This window comes from Ambystoma mexicanum, chromosome 6q (genome assembly GCF_040938575.1).
Source record: "Ambystoma mexicanum isolate Mex_15411 chromosome 6q, UKY_AmexF1_1, whole genome shotgun sequence".
In the NCBI taxonomy this organism is placed as follows: domain Eukaryota; kingdom Metazoa; phylum Chordata; class Amphibia; order Caudata; family Ambystomatidae; genus Ambystoma; species Ambystoma mexicanum.
The window spans coordinates 1,399,340,822-1,399,364,550 of NC_090937.1; the positions used below are offsets into that span (position 1 = coordinate 1,399,340,822).

General features: G+C 45.6%; 1 protein-coding gene across 7 annotated transcripts in view; it reads right to left on the bottom strand.

Annotated features, from left to right (window-relative positions):
* Positions 1-23,729, bottom strand: part of RGS12 (regulator of G protein signaling 12) — a 1,255,576-nt gene that overhangs the window by 420,357 nt on the left and 811,490 nt on the right. For 6 of the 7 annotated variants that reach the window (XM_069632046.1, XM_069632044.1, XM_069632049.1 and 3 more), the window contains one exon: positions 7,374-7,527. In XM_069632046.1, coding sequence (XP_069488147.1) covers positions 7,374-7,527 — 154 coding nt within the window. The remainder of the gene's footprint in view (positions 1-7,373; positions 7,528-23,729) is intronic. The other variant, XM_069632045.1, reaches the window with a different exon arrangement.

A 23,729-nucleotide genomic window follows, 5' to 3' on the forward strand; every position in this document is an offset into this window, starting at 1 on the left:
AGTCGTCACCTACATATGTTAAATGGACTCTTTAAAGAAGACACACCCCCAAGGTCCACCTGGCATAATGGACAAATGGAACCGATTATTGATTATATTTATGTAAGTGATGCCCTGTTGCCCGTGGTTAGGAGCTTTGTGATCATTGATGCTAAACAGAGTGATCATAACATCTTAGCAATGAAACGGTGGCAGAAAGATCTAAGAAAAGTTGTTGACACTGGGCAGCAAGAAGGTTCTTTATGTGTGAATTCGGGGCTTAATAGACTGATGGTCGGAGGATGCTTTACACCAATTTAATAAACATTTGTTAAATTCGACCCAACAAAACCCCACTGACGGGAGCAATATGGGTATACAGTATAGTAATACAATGCAACTTTTCCAGAATACAAGATCAAACACACAACTAAAAACTAAACACAGGCCCAGTTTTGATCTGGTCATGAAAAGGGTGCTGAATTGAGGCAAGCTTCTAGGTATCCTCCAGACATCAAGGTCTTACTTGTAAGAAAAATAAAAATGAAGTATGCCAACTGGGTAAAAAGTCATCATGCAAAGTTATATCAAAATGATGGTGCTGTGATGCCGACTACCCTGGCATCAAAGAACACTGCAAAAATGTGGACCATAATTAATTGTGCTACTGTGCCCTCATAAATTGCGGCCCAATCAAATGCGGTGACTGAACAATCTTGGGAACAACATTTATCTGAACTATACTCAGTCCCCCAGGGTGCTAAAAGTTTTGATGCTTCTGATTTGGATGGCTGTTTTAATCTTGAGTTTGATTATGAAGACATATTGTCACTAATTAAAACAGCATCCAACTCTAAAGCAGCTAGTCCAGATGGTCTTTCAAATTACACCCCACAGTTGCATCCTGAGTTGTGGGCATCGATATTACATGCTATTTCTTCAGCAATTAATGCAACGCAAGTCCTCCCGAAAACATGGATGCACTCCATCACTTTACCAATATTCAAGAAGGGTGATCGGCAAGCCCATAGTAGCTATCGTCCGATCTCCCTTCTTGATGTTCCAGAGAAAATCCTTGGCAGATTGCTTTTGAAGAAATTCAATTTATGGACCACCCAAGCACAATTAAGAGACAGTTATCAATCTGGGTTTGAAGCTGGTTTGGGGACAATCCCAAACATATTATGCTTAAATCTGATTAAAATGCATTACGCTGCCTGAGGACAGCCGCTATACTTAGCATTCATTGATTTTCGGGCAGAGTTTGATTCTTTTGATCGGGCTCTACTCCATAAGAAACTCAAAAAGCACAATTGCCCAAATTCTCTAATAACTCTTGTGATGCTACTGCATTCGAAGACAACAATGCAGGTACGGCTAACTTTTGAAGGCATACTTTCCGCATCTATTGCGGCTATGAGAGGACCGAAACAGGGGTGCCCGTTGGCCTCCAGTTTATTTAATTTCTTTATATTTGATATGGGAGACATCTTTACGAACATCTGCTGTGACCCCCCAAAATTGGGGAATGACAAAATAAGATATCTGCTTTATGCAGATGATTTAGCACTGAGGTCCACAACGCCATTTGGTCTTCAACAAATGCTAGACAAGTTGGATCAGTACACTATAGCCAATCACTTAAAAATAAATCCAACCAAATCACAAGTCTTGATTTGTCATAACACCCTTAAGCGCAAGAAAAAGAACTATGCGTGGACAATTCAGGGCAAGACACTTGGAGTGGTGGAACAATACAAATATCTAGGCTTCACCTTTACGAACTCCGTTACATCAAAAGTAGAGTACTGGGAACGGCAATGTAAACTACAAACCCTGATGTCACAATCTAAGATTCTTGCTGCCAGATTTGGTAAATTTTCATTTAAGCATATACTCTCTATTAAATGAAGGTAGTCCCTATACTCTTACATGGTGTTGAAGCCGGAAGTCCACAAATCAGATCACATTGCGATAAAATAGAGGCTAAATATTGGAGGCAAGTGCTACATCTTCCTAATTGCACCCCACTGCCTATGATACGCTTTGAGTTGGGTTCACTCTATCTGCACTCGCAGGTTTTGTGGAAAATGCGTGACCTCTTGCGGAAGTGTTTATTAGGCATCAATGCATCCAATATAATAGGCACAGTAGCACTGTGTTTGCTTTCAACCTCAACTGGTTGGCCCAGCAGGTGGTGTACACTACTATATAATGAGATGGCTGAGGCTGAGATGTTGGTGTCCAATCCCGATTTGGCAAAAAAAAGATCTTTGAATGCGATTGGATCAGGAATTTAGCAGCCTGTGAAACATACAAGGACTTTGATGTCTCTGTATTTGGGTTAAAAAGCCACAGAGTGATGGCAGAATATTTAATTAAATGTCCCTCGTCTCATATACGACGGCAATATATGAGGTTTCGACTTAATCTATGGCATACCCGTGAAGTACTACAGAGGAGAAATATAATTTTGCCAAATCAAAACTTTTGCCGACATTGCTCAAACAAACAAAAAGAATCTCTTCAACACCCGATTGTTGCATGTCCTTGTTTAAATCTGCTCCGTATGAAACTATTTCAAAATGTTTTCATGCTATTCTCTGATTTGGATGAGAGCACAATATGGAAATTAGTGTTTACGAGTCCAAGATTGGCCGTTAAGGTTGCGATTGTGCACTTTCTCGAAGCCACTGTCCCAGATTTTGAGTTCACATAATAGAACAAACTCCATAGTGGGGAGGGGGGAATATGCTCAGGGAATCGAGGTCTAATTGTAATAGATGGTATTCATATATTTTTATACAATAAGGTTTTTATTGATTTATTTGAACAATTAACTACTAGTGATCAGGTTACATGAGGGATTGTGATTCAATTATGTTTATCACTTGTGTCGATGCTCATTCATGTGATCTTTGTAGAAGAGAAAATTTAATCATAATGGAATTTTGTATAATGCTTTCTTATTTTTTATGTTGTGTTATGTTTATGTTAAAATGCTAAACATTTGAAAAGTTGTTTTTAACAACTAACCAAATAAAAAATAAATTAAAAAAGCGGCAATAAAAGTATTTTGTTGCAAGTTGAGCCAGGGGGAGACAGTTTGGCTGTGGGGGTTCAAGCACCACCCTCCCATATGTGACAGATCCAACAAATTGACATTAAAGGAGTTATTCATTGTAGGTATTTTTTCCCAGCACTCAGAACAAGAAATAATTTCATTGTATGATATTTTTCCATGTGATTTCCAGGCAGATTTTCAGAGACCAAGTGCATGTTTCTAGGACTTTGTGAACTGAAATGGACAAGTTAAGACTCATTTCTGGCTGATTTTAAAATGGGACAAATTTGACACTTGGTGGGAAGATGGAGATGTACATTATGAATATGTTTAATTATTTTCAAAGTGATGACATATTATGCATTTTATGAAAATGACCAAAAGGTGCCAAGGGGCCATGCTACCCCTATTACCCCCTAAAACCACCTATCTATTTCTTATGGCGGTGTCCAGTATAAATTGGAAGTTATGATACATAACTCAGTTTTGCTAAAAAGTTGGCCAAGAGAACTGTCATAAATGTCGAATAGACAGATGTTGATCCCTCCCCTTGAGCCAATGATGCCAGGGAACAGGGAAAGGAATGGTAGGCTGTCCTATCCCATGGTAGGAGTAATTCTAGGGAACTTCCCCCAGATAGTAAAATAAATGATGTCATTTTGGGCTATATAAGGGTGTCTCTATTAGACACAGGATCAGACACACACACAATAATCCATGGAGACAGGAGAAAGAGGACGGAGGCAGTTCAGAGACCAGACCCTTGCCCAGCGACCAGACCCTTGCCCAGCTGATCCCATCCAGGAGAGTGCAGAGACCAGACCCTTGCCTAGCTGATCCCATCCAGGAGAGTGCAGAGACCAGACCCTTGCCTAGCTGTCCAGAGGGTCCTGAGATCCTACTGACGTTCCAGAATCCTAAATCAAGGCTTACTTTGTAAGTAGCAAATAACCACAGTCCCAAATTGCATAACCCTCTCTTTTATAACATAAATCCCATAGAAAATTCCATAGAAACGCCAAATTGCCAGTATAATTCATTCACCTTTCCCTAGAAGAATCTGCATTAGCCTGTGTTTGTTAGCGCATTCCTTTGATAAATCTTTCAGTTGTCTGTATAAATCCTTAGCATTATTTGGAAGTAAATCAATTAATTCCCCATTGAAATTCACGTTGTGCCATTCGAAATCAACAATTTTGTCGAGAGTTTTTACTAACTATAGTCATTAAAGTATAGCCTCAACAGAATTAGTCCTCATCACTGAAAAGCAATTTGTCTGTGTATTGTGTTCCTTCCTACAAATTCCTAATTTGCATCTTTCCCATTGAAAAACCCAAACCGTAGACCCACTGAGAGAAATCCCTTTCTGTTTGAAACCTATCTGTTATGTGCCTCTGCCCTTGTCCTTAAAAAACAATTTCCGATTTTGACAGTTAAGCACTTTTCTTAGCTACCTGTCATTACAAATCCTGTGTAAAGCGAATTTCCATTTTGCTGTGTGTCTTTTTCTTTTGCATTTGCTTTCTTCCCAAATCAATTTTCCTCCCTTGTTTCCATGTTGCTCGGGTGTGCTGAATAGTAGTCTCTAGGCTTCCTTATCTCCTCAAGTGTAGCAACACGAATTTCCTTTCTAGCTGTCCCACCGCGGCTGTGAGCTGCTGTGCGAATAATAACGAAATCCGATTCTGCCGTTTTGCTCTAAAATCGGGTGACTTCCCATCTTGGGGTGGTGGACTGTATTCCAAATCCGATTTTTCTCTCTTTATCCTACTCCTTGCCACTGCCTTCCATCCAAAGGGAATTAAGTTAGCTGATGTTTGGGGGGGGTGGGGGTGTTGCAGGGGGAGTGCTTAACCTTAGTGCATTCACCTGCTTTAAAACGATTTTTCCTGTTTACCATTAAAGATTCATATAAACTGTGTAGGATTTCTGAACCAATTGTTCTGTAAGAAACATTGCATTGTGTGCCACAACTTTGGTGGCTGTTGTCAAATTGTTTGATTTAGCTTTTTCCATTAAATAATAAATACATAAATATCACACAGCGGCCTGGTTCCTAGTCCATTGTGACCCTGGCTGGAGTGTGCCGTGTTCTAAAACCGTGACAACGTGGGAATCAGTCGGTTCCCCATCGCATTCACCGTCTGAAAAGACTGCGAGGCTGCCATCGCTGGAGGCCCCCTCCACAACCATGTCTGCCTCGGCCTGCATGGAGTGATGGGCCCAGCGCTTTGTCTTTCGGTCCTTGAGCGCTTTTGTCTTGAAGAGCTTGCAGGCTCGGCAATGGCTCTCGTCGTGGTCCTGTGCTAGACAAAGATTGCACACCCGGTGCTTGTCTACCATGGGGAACTTTTTATTTCAACTAAGGCAAAATTTAAATGGAGTGTTTTCCATAGTTATAAAAAATGGCAGCAAAGCAAGAAAAGAGAGTGTAAAGGAGAAAATGCATTCTCTAATGTCCACCCACCACTCTCCATACTGTTTGGGCCAAGGCCCGGTGCGGCCTTCCAAGGCTGAAGGGGTCAGTCGAATCAAGGTCTTTGTTCGGCGTTCATCCTTTCCACCGCCGTCGAAGATGTTGTCGAAAGTCAGTGTAGTAAAAAGATAGAAAGAATAACTAACACTGATTTAACAATAGTCAATGGCGTCAGCCGAAAGGAACAACGCAATTATGCGTCCGTCAATGATGGTGGAGAAAAACAATCTGAGGGACCTTGACGCATGAAGGACCATGGGTACAGTGGACGTCACACTAGGAATAGTATTACTGGCACACCTTGTCAACGTCCCTTTTTGAGTTTTGAAAACAAAAACTGTAATACTGCGCAGCTTCCACTAGATGTTGGCCTATGCATAACATGTTATCTAAGCAGATTCCACAAGCCTCAGAAAAATATATATATATATATATATGTATTTTTTTTAAGTCTCCCTTATTTGCCAACAATTGGTTGGGATGCTTTTCTGCAAGATACATGTGTAAACGTGTTCTCAAGACATAAAACTGTGCAACTCTCTTAAAACCAGATGGCACATGATTTGAAGGATCCATGTCAAAATGGATGCTGCATGAGCTATCGAGGAAAAACAAGCATTTATTAGTATCTGACCTCTGTTCCAAAATGATGTGTCTACCTAAATTATTTAAAAACAGCTGGATATTTTTTGTCAGCATAACAAAAAGGCGAATACAGATTTTTTCAATAATTGTAGTAATGTAAAAATAAAAATTGTACATGGACATTCTTGCAGCCCTGCACTGCATGCAGAAACAATTAGTTTTTTTTTAATTTTTATTATGGCATTATGCCCACAGCCCACACAACAGTGGACATGCTCAGTGCAGTCGTTTCCTAAATTGCGAAAATCTTTATCAAGTCACATGTAAAGCACAAAGCATCTGATAAATAGGTATATGGTTGCAAACTGTCCTATTTTGTATCATGTACATAAAATGCCATTAAACTTCTTGTTAATGGGAGCCCATACAAAGAGCAAGCAAGTGGCAAGTCACTTTTGATCACCCCCAAAAGTACAGTGGGTTGCTGAAAAAATCTTGGAGAAGAAAAAGAAATGCTGGTAAATGTATATTACATTGTGTTGTGCTTTCTCTCTTTGATATATGTAATTTAGTTACTGTGGTCATTATTTTCTCCCATTAACGGTGTTTACGGAATAAAAAGTGTTCAAAGTGTGCATGTATATCTTGCAAGCAATTCATTGTTTATTTCGCCACAACCCCACCCACCATTTTGAGAAGTATTTTTCACCTTGCCTTCCAGCCCTTTGTATTCATTCTTTTCACATGTTATCAGTCTGAGCAGAAAAAAAGATGTTTCTTTAGATAGGAAATGTACACATCGATTAAAAGTTGGAAAATGTCACACAGGAGGTTTACGGAATTCACAATCTGATTGCGATAATATTCCGCTTTGGCTAATGAAATGTGTGATTAATAACTTGCTCTAAGATTATAAGAATGAACAAGCAAATCACTCGAAAAAACACCCCACCTCCATTCCCCTGAATGGGTAGACGTCTCATGGCTACTCTTCTTCCCTAGTACTCAAACACACCTTCTGTAGTCGGCATGGCATAAAACACAATTCAAAAGAGCAACATACATGGTTCTAGCCAAAATCAAACCCACAAGTTACTGCCGAGTATGAAAATAGCTTAGCACCCAAGAAAATTCAAAATATGCTGTTTTCTGTTTATAAACAAGGTAACATTCTTATTGTATTCATTGATGTAAAGATACAAAAGGAAAGAACATTAGATCAGATTAAAATTTCAAAATACTCCCATGTGCCTGACAATACTTGCTCACCATTTTGCAACTCACCATTCTCCCTTTTCTTCGGCGACTTCCCAACACTTTTACTTCTTGACCAGGAGAAAAATGCTGCCTTCTTTTTCTTCTCTGCCTCATCCTCGCCAGATTCCTCATTTAGCGATCGCCCGGATTTTGTTTTCTTCGTCAACTGAGAGAAGGGAAAGAAGAATTGAGTTTTACATTTTCACATTCTATACCCCGTTTCATTGGTGCCCAACTTGTAATATGCACATAATAATTTGCTCCCACTCTGAGAAAAGATTCATCTAAACATTCAGGCCAAAAGAACAAGAGAAAAGCGTAAACACAATCAAGTTCCTGCCTTACACATTGTTAGGGCAGAATTTCATTTTTGGGATTCTAGCTCCTTAACTTTCTGGGTCCCGTAAAACATTTGCTGGCTAACATGATTTTTAACTTTCTTGTATGACTAGAGTCCTTTAACTGGTGTGATGTCCTTAGTAAGTACTCCATCCATATGGCTACCAGGGTGTGGGTGCTTTTTTAGCACCCCATGTTAGTCCCTGAAAGTAAGCAGCCGTGTCAGCTGATAGCAGCTGTGATTCATTATTGGCTACAACAGGGTTGTACTAACATTTAATACATTAGTACTCCTCTGTACCTTAGGAGGAGCCATTGGGGGTACTGATACATTTTCTTAAGCCCTGCTTCCAGTCAATTTTGTTTGCCCATCCCATCGTAGGTGTGAATCACAGGGTACGACCAAACAGGCCATTTTGCTGACGTGTGCCCATCCTGAGCCCATAAAAGCACCCTCAGTTGCAGTTTAAACTGGTGTAGACTGGTTTTAAGTCCCACAGGTTTCCCAATCTACATCCATTGTTTGCCAGTGTTTAAGGCCAGTCTGAATGGGTTGAAACATATACCTTTTGGTGCTTGCCTGGAGGGCGACTTGTGGATTCCATAGGCAAGGCCTTGTGCGAACGCAATATCACGCATTCCTCAGATCCGTTCCAGATTTCTTACCTGAAGACTGCTGGAAAATGATCAGATTCTGACTAACCTGGTTTAGCACTTCTTGCTGAACCATGGCTTCTTTGTCCTCGCACCACCCTGCTCCTTCCATGCTGACTGGACTTGCTGTCTTTGCTGAACTCTTCCTCACCAGCAGTGCTGGTCTCTTAGTAAAATCCTTCTGGCTCAAATCCCTAAGCGAGGGTCCCTCCCAATCTTCCTGGTGTGCCAACCCAAATGTCCCGTTACTGCTCCACCTCTGTTCCATCATGCAACATTTTGGGTCACCTCCATCTGTTGTCTCCGTTGCTAGACCGTTCCTTGCTGTATGGCTGCTCCTTCCTGCTCTCTTGAGCTGAAATGCTACTTTGGCTAGGTTCTTCCATGCTGCAGTCACTGCCTTGGCTGCTGAGTCTTTTACCTTCTGGGTTGTCTCATCAAAAGTCTCGATTGTTCAGCTTTCTTTTGCTTGAAATCATTGCTGGGTTGTGAGTTGGAGCCCCACAACTGCCACTAGCCGGACCTAAACTTAACACTCGTCTTGAGAATGTGTCCCCAGGTTCTCATCCTGTAATTGATCAGTCTCTGGTTGCTAAGGAGAATTTTCAGTTTCTGTTCTAATTCCCTTTAACCAGAGAGACGCCCAGCACTTTTGCTGGACTCTGGACTTTTTTTATTTTGATCTCCTGCGTAAGTAGAACCTTTGACCACTCACTCATTCTTTTTCTGACTGTTTTAAAAAAAAGATTCTTACTGTTTAATGGAGTTTGGTAAACTCCTTAGGTATCTGCTTTTTGCTTAGTGACGCAGAGCACCCCCTGTGCAGTGTCAGTGAGGGGTCCCATGGATTTCTCTTAATGTTTAAATACATTTTCTTGTGAGAATCAGAGTTCCCAAGAATAGTAAGGTAATTTTTATCTTACTTACCTTTTCTTTTGTTGGTCCAGAACACACCACCTTATGTGGCGTGCCGGGGGTTACATAGTAACTCCTTATACCACTTCTCATGTAACATTTTGTTACACTGACTAACTTTAATGGCTGGTGGTAGTGGTTACCTTTTACTACCTTTGTGCAGGTTACCAGTGGGCTGATTTCTCAGCTGCAGTACAGCACCCATGGGTGACCATTTTCACCATCTTTCGTTTGTCAGTTCCTTCTGGGCCTTTATCCTTTAGAATAGATTTGATTCCTTTGCGAGTTTTGCCTTTAGCAGGCTTCAGCCCTGAAGCACACTCAGGCTCCAGTGTGTCTGGGAAGGCAGGAAGTGACGAAGGAGCCCGAAACTCCACTATCCTTAGTCTGTAGGTATGCCTGGCTAAGTCCAGTTCTAAATGGGCAGCTGCCTGTCCTGGAGGACAGCCACCCCCCAGGTGATTGACAGTTCCATGAGTGTGAATGCATGGAAGCCTGCATAAAAGGCAAGGACTTTGGGACTACAGACAGAGTCGACCACTGGAACAAGGAATCCAAAGCAGAAGACAAGCAGAGGCACCAGTAGCACCTTCCAGGATTGCGAAAGCACCAGTGAAGCCTTGCAGCTTGGCTGACCCCGTTTTCACATTGACAGGCTAGACCTGCCAAGGATGAATTCCTCCTTTAGGCTGGTGGTACCAACTTGCCTCAAGACCTTCATTTTGGGCCATCCCCCAACTTGGTGTGACAATCCTGAGCTGCAGAATCCCAATCCCTGGGGTACCTGGACCATTATCAAGTGCATCGTCTTCCGAAGATCGGATCCGGGTGAAACTTTGCAGGCATTCGTGACGACCTCCAGCGGCAGTAATCCTTCATCAAAAGTACCCTCACCAGAGTTCAGGACCGAGTAATAGGAGAGAATCCGACCAGTTATATTTGTTTCTTCTCGGCTCTAAGAAAAAGCTGAATCCATTGCTGCTGACCCCTTCTCCCGAGTGCTGCCGCAGAGGTCCTCCAGAGGTCCCCCCTTTCGTCACCACGACCAAGGAGCAGGAATCGGGGTCTGCATTAATATGAAGCCAGCTACAATTTCTTCTTCACTTTCAAGGTACTGTGGTGCTTGGGTTGTACTTAGCTTATGCCATTTTCAGTGTTTCAGTGTTTCCTGAAGCCCGTCTGGGATCAAGGGCGGAGGGTGTTGGCAACCCACTCATCGGAGGACTCTTGCTGCGGGCCCGTTGCTGTGGCCATGCTCCGTCCTGCTTCCCGCATATCATCCTGCAGACTTCCAGTCAGGGCTGAAGCCCATCGGAGATCAAGGGCGGCGGGTGTTGGCAGCCCGGAGGGTGCTCGCAGCCTGGAAGGTGGACCACAGAGCCTGGATTGATGGACATTGACTTATAAAAACAGAGGTGAGAGCTTGCAGTTACTGAGGAGTGTGCCTGTTACCTTGAAGTTCCAGCTCAGACCCAGGCCCAGCAAACATGGAGGTTGGAGGTTTTAAAATGGAAGAAGCAACAGAGCCCACACCCACCTCCCCCTTCCCTCCCCTTTTCTTTTTCTGTCCAAATATGCTCTCCTTTTCCGCTTACCTACCCACCCAAAGCCTAAAGCATTTTGCAAGATAAAGACGGTGCAAAGAAGAGGGGGGGGGGACCCGTGCTGTTGGTATTGACTCTGGCAGGACATGTATGTCTACTATGTTCCTTCGTGGGGACCCCAAATTGGACCTGGATAGGCGGGAACCAAAGGATGCCCTTTGGAATGAATGCTGCCACTGGCTCCACTCTTCTGGGGACAGTGCCTTTGTGATGGTGGGGTGCTTCAGAACGATCAGTGATAAACCTGCAGACTCTGTCAAATTGGTTTTTAGGGTCAAACGAATGGCCAGAGGTGTTTTGGGAAGATCGGAGTGGTAAGGAAGGTCACCCAGAAGTGGGATTGTAGTCTGCACATTCCACCCCGCGGGAACCGCGTCTTCCCTTGACAATTACTATATTAATAAAGTGTTATCTGGTGCAAATCTTACCCCCCCTTGGCCCCTGCCGAACTGGGAGTTGAAGTGGCACCAGGCCTGTAGAATTACAAACAGAGAACTGGCCAATGTGGTGCAATATGGGTCCAGTTTTTCTCCCCAGCTTTACCAATTTGAACATTTGTCACCAGTGAGCAGATGGGGAGAAGGTGCAAGTTGATCTAGGTCACCTGGCCTAAGTCCCGCCCACCTGGTGCCTTCCTGGTTACCGCTCTTTTCCCCTACTTAAGGAGACTTCCTGGCCTAAGACCAGTCCACCTGGTGCCTTCCTGGTTGCCGTTCTTTTTCCCTACTTAAGGTGCCCTCCAGCCTCTTTTCCTTTGTAGATGGGGAGCAGGTGCAAGTGGTTCTAGGTCACCTGGCCTAAGCCCTGCCCACCTGGTGCCTTTCCTGGTTGCTGCTCTTTTTCCCCAATTTAAGGTGTCCTCCTGGCCTAAGCCCCACCCACCTGGTGCCTTCCTGGATGCCGCTCTTTATCCCTACTTAAGGAGCCCTCTAGCCTCTTTTCCTTTGCCGATGGGGAGCAGGTGCAAGAGGATCTAGGTCACCTGGTCCAAGAACTACCCACGTTCTTAGCCCTGCCTCTTCCTTTCTGCTCTTAACTTAGATCAAGGGTATCTCTCTCCCGGGCATCCAAAGCGAAGGTCAAACGAAGAAAAGGGAGATTCCTGTTTGGACCAGGAGGATCCAGGACTCGAACCCCTGCCCAGACAGCAGGGAAGCATGCACCAACATGTGTTTACTCCCTCTGTCCCCACAGGCCATCCCCACCATCAGGCAACGCCAACGTCAACTTCTCCGGTGCTGGGGTGAGGACAGATGCTCCATGGCACAGTAAGTTGTGCATTTGTAAAAGTTATATTATTGCGCTGCAGCGTGCGTGGGCACAACGGCGCCTCTCTGTATGCGTTGTCACTCGCAATTCCCTATCGCGTGTGCCTCGCAGCCCCCTTTCTCCAGCTTCCTGCACCCACGCACCCCCTTTGCTCTTTCTCATTGACTACTGTTTTGCATTGTATTGCTTTGCTGCATTCTTCCTTCTTCTAGGTTTACAATTTTCGACTGCTTTGTTCTTCTGTTTATTGTTCTGTGTTCTGCTGTGCTCCAGCCTCCTCTAGGTTCTCTTTTTAATGACTGCTCTGTTCATGATGCCCTGGTAACCTGATTTGCCTACCCGGCTGGGTTGTTTTCTGCCTGCTCTTCCATCTGAGTTCACTTAGTCAATTGTCCACTATTGTCTTGTCCCTTTCTCTCTCATTGGCTTGCACCCCTCCTTGTTTCCTCGCCTAGTGTCTCCCCCGACATTTCCCCTCCACCCCTCTTTCTCTCTCCTCCTTTCCACCTACTCTATGGTGCTCTGTGTTTCTCCTATCTTTTCAAACTGCTTCTCTATCAACTATCCTGTTCTCCTCATTAAGTCTGGTAGGAAGAAGTTCAAAAAAGGATATCCTTGTCTCCAACCCAGGCCTCCCTATCGCTGACACCTATACCAGTGCTTCCTCTAGACAGACCCTCACCAACATCCTCTTTGTCGTTCCCTTGCCAGACCAATGGACTCTTCATAAGGTCTCTGTGCGCTCTCCTTTCTCTTCTTCGCCCATTAATGGTGGCACCCGGTCGGAGGCCCTCCTGGCCCCCTTGCACTCCTCTAAGGTCATCATTAATGTTTACCTGAATGGCACCGTCTTGGTCCAAGGCCCTCAGGCCACCATTCTCCTCTTTGATAGGCGATTCCCGCACCTCCTCAATTTCCTTTCTTCTCTTGCTGTCTCTTCTCTCCCTTGTTCAGCTTCCTTGCCTCCCCCCTCTGCCTCCTCCATGGCTACCTGGCCCTCCCTTCCTCTGTTGCACCCCCTCTTGCTCGTTCTACACCTGCGCAGGGTGTACCTCTGATTTGTGCCCCTACTCGGAAGTCTTTCAAGGTTGGCAACCTTCTCCATATTGCCACTCGCAACTCTCGCTCAGCTGTCTAACATTCCTCTGACATCTACCGCCTCCCGGAGGAAATAGTTACTTACCGTAGTGACTAACCTACTCGTAGTCCATAGTTCCCTTTCCTCCATACTGTATGGGCGTACCTCGCGAAGGACGGGAGACAGAACCTTTTTCACCAGAAAAAATGTTCTTCCCCTTTAAATTTAGAGGAGCGTGGGGCCGCTGCCCTGGGAGCATGCGCTCGCCTGACTCTGCCCACCGATGCCACTCCTCAGGCCCCATTGACGCATCGACAATGATCAGCATTGCCTAATGACACCAGTATTATTAGGGGGGAGGGTTGTGGGAAGTATGGAGGAAAGGGGACTATTGACTAAGAGTGGGTTTGTCACTACCGTGAGTAACTTTTAATTACTCCCCGTCCCGTTTCCTCCATACTGTATGGGCGATTACAACTGAACGAGCCCCAGGGTGGAGAGGAGCCCCTCCTTAAGAAAACAGGTTTCTTAGAACCGCCTGCTCGAATGCTGCGTCTGACCTAGAGGCGGCGTCCAAACAGTAGTGTTGACAGAAAGCCGAAGGGGTGGCCCAGGTAGCCACGGCACATGCTGTTGGAACGGGATTGCCATGGTCGTGGCTCTGACCGCATGGGCATGTAAGTTAGCTGCCACTGGTTTGTGAATGCCCTCATAGGCCTCCTTGATGGCCGCGACCATCCACCTTGCTATGGAGGCCTTGGAGGCCTGATAACCGGGCTTTGACCCACCGAAAGAGACAAACAAGGCGTCCGACTTGCCGAAGTCCTTGGTTCTGTCCAGACAGTATTTCAGCGCGCGACTGACATCCAGACGGTGCAAGACCCGCTGTGGCTCGTCCTTGGGGTCAACGAAGAAAGTGGGTAAGACTATTTCCTTGTTGAGATGGAAGGAGGAGGTCACCTTGGGTGGGAAAGCAGGGTGCGTCTGCAGGACACCTTGTCCCTGGGAAAAGTGGTGTAGGGTTCTGCCACCAGAGCCTGTATCTCACGGACTCCCTGCGAGCTGAGGTGAGGCCCACAAGCAGAGCTGTCTTTATGGTGACCAGACTGATGTCCGCGGACGCCATAGGCTCACAAAGTTTGTGCACCAAGGCGCCCAACACATCATTGAGGTCCGACACGGGGTGTGGCTTCTTTATAGGTGGGTAAAGCCTGTGAAGGCCTGCCAGATGTCACTTAACCACCGGGTTGGGGGAGAAGAGGCCCTCCTCCGAATTCCTGTAAGCCCCTATGGCTGCCACATGTGTTGGATGTATTCACCTGCACACCGACGTGGGTGAGGTGTGGTGAAATGGACAGTACGTCATCTAAGGTGCACTTAAGAGGGTCGATCTCCCTAGAGTCGGCCAATGACAGAATCTAGACCATTTACTCTTATATTGGCTCCTCGTAGCCTTGCTTCTAGCGCCCTGGATGATCTCTAGGTTAGCCTGAGATAGGCTTAAGTGTTTCAGTGTGATTTGCTCAGGAACCACACTACGAGGCCTAGCTTGTGAGGAGCAGGGTGGAGTACCCTGCCCCCCTGCTGGGCATGGAGAGGAGCTGGGCCCAGCAGTAGGTGAATGGGTGGTCTGTCCGATAGGCTGAGAAGCTCGGAGAACCACAGTCTCACCGGCCACCAGGGAGCTATCAGAATGATGCTGAGGTGCCGGGATTCTTTTACTTTGCAGATCACCCTGTGGACCAGGTGTGTGGGCCGGAAGGCATATGCCGTCATGTCGTTCCATTGTATCTGGAATGCGTCGCCTAGGGACCCGGAGCCCTGCTCCTGCTAGGAGGCGAACTATTGGCATTTCTTGTTGTCCCGGGAGGCAAATAGATCCACCTGGGGATGCCACCACCCAATGAAGATCTCCTCCAGTACCAGGTTGTTCAATTGCCACTCGGAATTGTCCACCCCCAGTCTGCTAAACCTGTCTGCTTCCAGGTTGGATTCCACTGGGAGGTGAATAGCCATGAGGTAGATGTGCTCCAGAGCCCATTCCCACATGCCAACTGCTAGGTTGCACAGCGGAGGGGATCTGGTGCCCCCCTGTTTGTTGACATAGTACATGCTGGTGGAGTTGTCTGTCTGGATAAGAACTGTCTTGCCCTCGATAAGAGGGAGAAAGGCCTTGAGGGCCAACCATATGGCCTTCAATTCTAGCCAATTGATGTGGGACTCCTGCCGAGTCCAGACTCCATGGACGCTGTGGCTGTCCAGGGTGGCTCTCTAGCCCTCTAGGGAAGAGTCTGTAGTAGTTGTGACCTGAGGGGCCGGCTGTTGGAAGGGCTTGCCCTGCCGCATGTTGTAGTCTGCAGACCACCATTCAAGGTCCGAGAGGAGAAAGGGAGGAATGCTGACTGGCTACACTTGGGAGCACTTCTCCTGATTCCATGAGGCTGCGAAGTGCAGCTGTAATCTCCGCATCCTGAGTCTTGTGTGGGGCATGGCCGAGAGGACCGCTCTCAGAAGACCCAGTAGGTGTTGGTACCACCAGGCCGAAGTCACAGGCCTGGAGAGGAAATGAGCTGTAGCTCTCTTGATGGCTGCAATCCTGTCCTCCAAGGAAAGACTCTCCCGGAACTCGTATCCCAGATGAGGCCCAAAAAGGTCAGGCACTGCGTGGGCTGCAGCTGAGACTTCTTGAGATTGATAGTGAACCCCAGGTCGTGGAGTGTGTTCATCAGTGCGGAGGCAGTATGCTGCTTCCGGAGAGGTGGCCCAGACGAGCCAGTCGTCCAGGTATGGGTAGACATGGTGGCCCTGAGGAGGGCTGCCACTGCATTCATTAACCTGGTAAATACCCTGGCCGCCGAGTTGAGGCCGAAGGGTAGCACCTTGTATTGGAAATGGAAGCCCATGATACCGAAGCGCAGTAAGGAACGATGCGGCTGCCAAATCGAGACGTGTAGATAAGCGTCCTTCAGATCCAGGGAGCACATCCAGTCTCCCCTGTACAGTGTTTCCGCAATAAGAGCTGGCGTAACCATCTTGAATTTTTGCAGAGGGAGGGAGAGATTGAGGGTGGAAAGGTCCAACACAACTCTCAGGCAATCCTGGTTCTTCTTCTGTATGGCGAAAATCCTGGAATAGAAGCCCATTCCTCGCTGGGAGGCTGGGACATCTTCCACTGCCTGGCTCTAGATGAACGACAGGCTCTCAGCTAGCAAAGTTGTTGTCCCAATCTGTGGGAGAGGAGGGCAGGAGGGAGGAGAGGGACAGAACCAGTAGGCAGTACCCCGTGGAGACTACTGAGAGGATCCAGGAGGTGAATAATTCTGGCACCACAATTGCACGTGGAAGGCATGCCTGCCCCCCACCGGAGACGTGTGGGCTCGAAGGGGCGTGTCATGCCTTCTTTCCCTCTAAGGCTGATGCGGAGGATTGGAAAAAACCCTTACCCCCACACCCTTTTGTTGTTTCCTCCGACGCTGACACGGAGAACGGTCAGGTTGCATGGACCTCTGTTCCTGGAAGCCTCGGAACCCGTCAAATGCCTGCCCCTTGTCAGAGCGTTGCTGTGACTGGGTGTAGGCCTTGGCCTTCGTAAAAATATATAAAGACTTCACAGTTTGCGAGCTGTTATTTTTATCTAATTCCTCGTCCGTGGTGGAGTGGAAGAGGTAATTACCCTCGAAGGGAAGGTCCAATATGCGTTCCTGGACATCGTGATTAAACTTGGTAGCCCGGAGCCAGGCCGTTCTTCTCATGTCCATGGCCACGCAGAGGTATTGATGTGGGCCACAGTGTACTCCATTATGTCCTGCGCTACTAGCCTGGATTCTCCTAGTCCCGCCTTGAAGCGTGCTTGGCTCTGTGCATCTGCATTGGCCCGACGTAGGTGCAAGAAGATGTTGGAGTACAGCTTTTTCATGTACACCGCCAAGATCTTCTCCTCCTTCCCTAGCAGTGCTGAGGCTTGGAATAGAGTGACGCTGCAGCAATCAGGGAAGAGTGCGGCTGAGGATTCGCCGAAAGCAAGAGTGTGTACTTGCTTGCTGTACTTGGCGTCCAGGCACCGATTGACAGGCTGGGCCGAGTGCGGCTTGAGACACCCGTTCTTGGCCAGGGCAACTACGTCTTTCTGCATCGGGTTCCCCGTTTTTGGTAGGGGGAGTTAGGGTGAGGACTTCAGCCAAGGCCCCCTCGTCAAGCTGCGCTACCTCGGGCTGAGGAAGGCCCAAATACGCTGCCATACCTGCAAGGCGTTCGTTGAAGGCCCTGGCTGAAGATGGCATGTCGGGTCTGTGGGATATTTTGACCCACTCAGCTATGCTTACTACATCATGTTGCTGCATTGGTGCAAGAAACAGCACGAAATGGCCGCGCTGACTCCTGTGCATGCCAAAATCTTTAAACTGTGTTTGTAACAGCTAGAAAATGGCTGCACCACCCTGCCAACACACATTTCAGGTGGGGTGGAACAGAGTACTCGCTGCAGGAGTATGCCAGTGTGCTCTGCAACATTTTACATGAAGCGAAGTGAAAGAGGCAGCATCATTGTGCTGAAAACCCCAAATGCCTCTTTAAAATGTCATCTTTTTTAACCTTCAAAGTGCTGTTTGGCGCTAAATTCATCAATTCCTTTAGATCCACTGTGATCAAAAAGGCCCTGCAATGCCCAGGATCATTCTTGAGTCTCAGAGGAACCGGGCCTCATTTGAATGACATCTCCTGGGAAAAATATCTTTGGAAAAGCAACCCAGAGGCTTTGTTTTTCATTTTACACGGGAAACACAGCTATTTCTTTGCAACAAGTATCAAGAATCAGCTGTCCAGAGAAAGACTCTAAACAGATGCATGATACATGTATCCATGCTGCAAACACTCCAGCACTCAAGGAAAGGACTAGAGTTGTCCAGAGTGTATATTTGCTGCATAGGAAAACCGAATTTAAAGAAATAAGTTAAATGTGCTTTTTCCTGAATGAAATCGCCTATTTTTGAAGTATATTGTTGTGTAAAGGCTTGATTATTTAAGAATGTAAAAGGATTTTCTACTGTTAGAAATACACCTATAAACTGTTTTAATTCGATATGTTTAAAGTAAAGATTTAAAAGGAAATCAAAGCTAAAACCCAGGCTGAGTTGGTAAATTATATTTTTTTTAAAAACCTGCTCTGCAAGTTGCTAGCCCTGAGAAAGGACACCTCAAACTGCTGGCACAGGAAAGGCTAATTGCTAGCTTGGAGGCTTTGAATACCCAGGACAATGGGACTTCCCAGTCGTCAGACATTTGTCTTTGCCCCAGGATGAGACAATAGCAGGCTAAGGGCCGATTCTCAAGTTGGTGGTAATTGGCGAAAATGTTGTAAAAAGGGCCAACAACATTTTCGGTAATTACACCCTATTCTGAGATGGTGCAATCTTCCGAAGTTGGAATGATTGCACCACTTTAGGAATATGGGTGCCGGTTGCTAGGAAGGGATGGAAAATCACCTAGCAACCGGCACTCTCGTTAACTCGGTCGTTGCATGGTTATTCTTGTGGCACTCCTCCAATTTCGTAAGCGCTTGAAATTGGTGCTGAAGTACGTTACCAAATTGGTGTCGTACAGGAGGAGTGCCACAAGAAGCACATGTAAAGAGGGAGTGCTACAAGAAGCACACGGCTGTTTGGGTGTGCAGATGGGTCCAGCATTGCATTTTTTTTAATCTTTGTTTCCAGAAGAGTGCATACTGCCATCCATATGGATAGCAGTATGCACTCTTCTGCAAATAAAGATAATCAAATGCAGTGCAGGACCCACCTGTCAGCATCTGCACACCCAAAAACCACGTGCATTTTTGTTTTCATCTCGGCAGCATTTTCGTTAAATAACGATTCCCTCGTTATTTAACGAAAATGCTGCCGAGATTCTGCAATCCGCCTGTTTCGATTATAAACAGGCGGATTGCAGCGAAAGTACTGTCGTGCTTTGCGAAGACGCCCAGGCCCACATGAGAATAGCAGTGGTGCCTGGGCGTCAGGAAATGGCACAGTGAGTCGTGCTATTTAGCACGCTCACTGCGCCAAGATGAGAATTGGGCTCCAAGACTCTTACCTTTCAAGTGGGAGGGGCAGGAAACTTCAGTCAAGCGAGAGAGGTCCTTTGTTAGGCAGAAACCTGTGCAGTTCCCTCTGGGACCACTGCAAAAGATTTAAGACTACAAGTGTTTGGCAGTAAACCCACTTGGTAGCAGTCTGTACCACACAGATTCAATTGGTAGCTGTGGCTGAGCAGTCAGATTTCCCTCAAGAAGAGTTAGGCAGTATACAGGGTATTCACAATAGGTCAAGAGAACACAATAGAACAAGTAAACACTGACCAGGGCTTGGTGTAAAAGAGATATAATTATTTATTTAAAACCACATCTAGAAAAACACACAGGCACTGATAGTAAGCAATTCAAAAACACGGTCACTAAAAGATATACACTCCCTTAAAAGAATATTAGACAAGTCTTAGGTAAAGCCCCACTTATTTTCAGAGAGCGGTGAGCGCTTAACGTAGATGGCACTCTAATAGTTCATTTTAAAAAGGGAAAGAAAAGCAGAGAACAAATTGTAACAGATCCCAACACTTTTACAAGAACATAACAAGAGAGGAAGGCAAAGTAAAACCGTGAATTCAGAGTCAGTAGGCCAGATCTGCTTTAAGAGAATCGAAACGAAATGTGTCCAAGGTCATACGGTTGCAGTGCACAAAAGTCTTGTAATGGTTCAAAAAGGAGTTGGACCAAAGAAAGGGACCAGTTAGAGGGTCAAGGCGGCCAGCCCAGTCCAGAAGGTTAAGGGGTTATTATTACCTTGTACCAATCTTTAGAAAGGGAGGCCTGGCGGACACGGTACCTTGAAGTGGTGAGAACACTCCAGCGGGGGCAGTTGTTCCTGGCAGCGGATGCAAGTCGGTGCTTCGTCCGGGGGAAGAGAGGATCTCGTTGTGGGGGAAGACCGGAGTCCATTGCACTGCCAGGGAAGAAACCAGCTGCAGAGTTTCTCAGGTACAAGGAGCGGTCCGTTGATTCGCGGTTCAGTGGTGAGTGGCTATCCGGCCGCCGGGGTGCTTGGCACGGACAGTTCGACCACAAACCGGTCTGGGGTGCGAAGAAAGAAAGTAAAACTGGTTGTGCCCACCAGTCAGGGGAAGAAGCCTCTCCAGCCTGGAGATCTTTGTCGTCGGGAAGTGGCGAGTCGTTTCCGCAGGGCTCCACCGGGGGTGTCGTCGTGGTAGGTCGGCTCAGCTTCTCCCTCGTCGGATTCTCAGGTCCTGTGGCGACTTCTGAAGTTCCAGTCCCCAAAGCCCTGCTTTTATGCAGCATACACCCATTCACTCAGCCTAGCTGTCAATCAAACATGCTAAGTGGTGAGCCAATCACACAAGAGTGCGACTTGAGTTACCAAGGTAACCCAGTCCAGGGTGCCTAAACCCCCTCCCACACCCCTTGTGGTACCCAGACAGAGTGGCACCACTTTTGGAGGCTTCTGTGGAGAAGCCCGCCAAAAAGTGGAACAAAGGGCTCGACTTGGGTTGGAGTCACAGAAGAGAACACAAACGCCATTTTAGAATCGAGTCCTGGCAAAAAATACCAACCGGCAAATTAATATTAATTAAATAAACCGGCGGTATGTTCGAGGCTATGAGAATTAAATAATTAAAGTTGGTAGCCTCGAACAATGGGAAAATCCCGTAGGAAAATATTCGCGGTCGAATATAACAAGTAGTTTCCACTGCCACCAGCCAAAACTCGATCAGGGGGGACGGAGACGTGCCCCCTCGACTAACAGACCCTGGGACAATCGAATTGCCCCAACCAGTACGTCCACAATATGATGGTTTGTACTGGACTCTGTTAATAATTTGGGACTAGTAAAGCCAATGGTGACTTTACATGCCCTGGGAGACAGTAGTCCCATGGTATGGAGTCTATGGTGGCGTGTCACTATGACACCCCTGTGTTACTGCACGGAGGGTGCTGTGTAACACACATAGTAAAAACACATGCGACCCTATGGAGTAAAGGACCCCATAGCCCATAAAACACATTACCAGTCAAAGGAACACCATAAATCATGTCCAAGAGTGGGAGAAAAAGAGTCTCACTCTTGGCAGGAGAAAAAACAAACTCCAGAAATCCAGCAAAGCTGCTGGGGGACTCACTAGGTTAGGAAATTCAGCTTAAAGAGAGAATTCTCCCTAACACCCTTCACCCTGCTTCAAAGGAATTGACATTTGCTTGCTGTTGAAAGAAAAAAAAAATGCTTAAGGACAATAGACTTCCTTCTTTTTTGTTTTAAAATGCCTATTTTGCAACTGAATTTAAAGACATTTAACTTTGAAGCAAGAATGAGGAAAAATGTGAAAAGTGCATAATTCTGAATCTAATTTTATGCTATTCATTTGAAGACTTGGTAGGACTTATTACTTCATAAGGAACAGAAGTTATAAAGAATGAACGATTGCGTGGAAAGTATTGATGTTGCGAACTTAACATTTTGTATACACATTCTAGGGGTAAATGCTCATCTATGTACAAAGTTGTGAAATTTTAGGCCAAATCTTTCATGGTTAAAATTGCCAAAATGTAGCAGAAAGGCAAAACCAGGTCCCAGAGACTTGGGGTTTGGATTGAAATGTGACCCACAAAAGATGTAACCTGTGCACCTGATTTTCTTAGAGGTCATAACTACATAAATATGTATTTGTGTGAAAATTAGATTTTGGTTCTAGGAGCTAGGGTAGGTTTCTAGACATTGTAAAAGTAACACCATGAACATGACATCCTTTTCTGTGATCCAATCAGCGAAAAGCAAGGCGGAAACTGTGCTCTTGCCCAATCCTAGCATTAGGGGTGTGGACAGTAAGCCTGCCCCTGCCATAAACTTTAGTGATGTCATTTGGCATGATAAATAAGGGAACCTGACAACAGACACAGACTGATTCCTGACTACTTCCAGATTTTCTGCGTGGCGTCTTGTTCCTGATTTCTTCATCCATGATCCTGATTCCTGATTTAATTACCAAGCCAAGGCCTATGCCTTGCTGAACTCCTTTTTCAGGTAGGTCTAAAATTCTTAAAAAATCCCAAAAACCCAAAGGAAGCATCTTGATCCCGCTTGCTACTACTAAATGCATGCCTGCTGCAAACTCATCATCCCACTGATCTCCAGTCTCCAGTAACCAGAAGTGCAGTGCGCTGACCAGAACCGCCCAGCTGACCCTGTTCCACCAGATTTGCCCAGCTGTCCTTGGTTAGACCCGATCCGTGTGATGACCAGAACCCTTGACGGTCCAAAATCTTAAAATAAAGGGGACTGTAAGTATTAACAGGAAGCATTGAAAATCATAGCATACCTTGCCTTGCTTTGTTCTATCCCAATCTCTAAATCATCCTATCCTTACCTTAAGAACTTGTAACATTGTCATAACCATTCTTGAAACCCTGCTTTTGATTCCTTGCGCTAGTGCTAACTTTTTAAAATAATTTTGTTTTGTGAAACCCTAAACCCTTAATCCTCCTTTGGGTAATCGGACTCGGTCCGCCAGGGCTGGCGCGGAGATGCTGGTGCTGGTTCCGTGGATCAACTGTAGAGCTTACTGTGTTTCAATCTGGTAACCTAGCCTGAATGCCGTAGTGTAGAATAAAACTATCCTTGTAAAAATTGATTTCTGTTTGTTTTCGCGCCTTTAGTTTTCAAAAACGTCTCTCATTCAACATTGCATAACTCACTCAGTTTATAAGCTAGAGACTTCATCTCAACTCTGGATTATACCCAAGACCCATAGCTACATCCCAACTACACTCCAAATCAGTCTATTTCACCCATTTTTCTTAAAAACCGTTTGGTTAATTTTAGGCGGGAATCCGCATTTCTGCAAAGTTTCACACGTGTGATTTTCATTTTAAGTTATTTTCAAACTTCCATTCAAATTCAAAGTGTTTACTTTTGCTCCAACTATAGCTCATGATTGTTAGCATCTTTCCAATGTTGCTCCCATAGAAATCTGTATTGATTTAAGGATTTTTGCATACATTAATTGTTTGACATAGCCATTTTTGAATGTTATTTTAAAACGTGTCAGATTTCCAACCTGTTTTTCTATCTTGTTTGGGGAGGGAAGGTTGTATTCAAATTCTGTTTACTGTTCTTTATTCCTGATTACCTGATGCTTCCTTATATCTATTCAGAATTGCCTATATTTGGGTTGCGGCATTTTTCAGGGGGAAATCGTAACTTAAGTGCTAACTTTTCAAACAAGCCAAAAGTGTTATTTTCTCTGTGTTTTATAATTTGTGTTGCTAAAGAGTGAATTGAAGTGCCTTACCTACCTTCTTATTTGTTATTGTCACTGCATTGGTGATTGCTGCTCGCCATTAACAGCATATGTTTGATTTGAATTTTAAATAAATAAATATTACCTTTACCTACCAGCCTGATTCCTGGTCCTTGGTGACCTGGGGTATTTTGAGAAGGGGTGTGATATAAG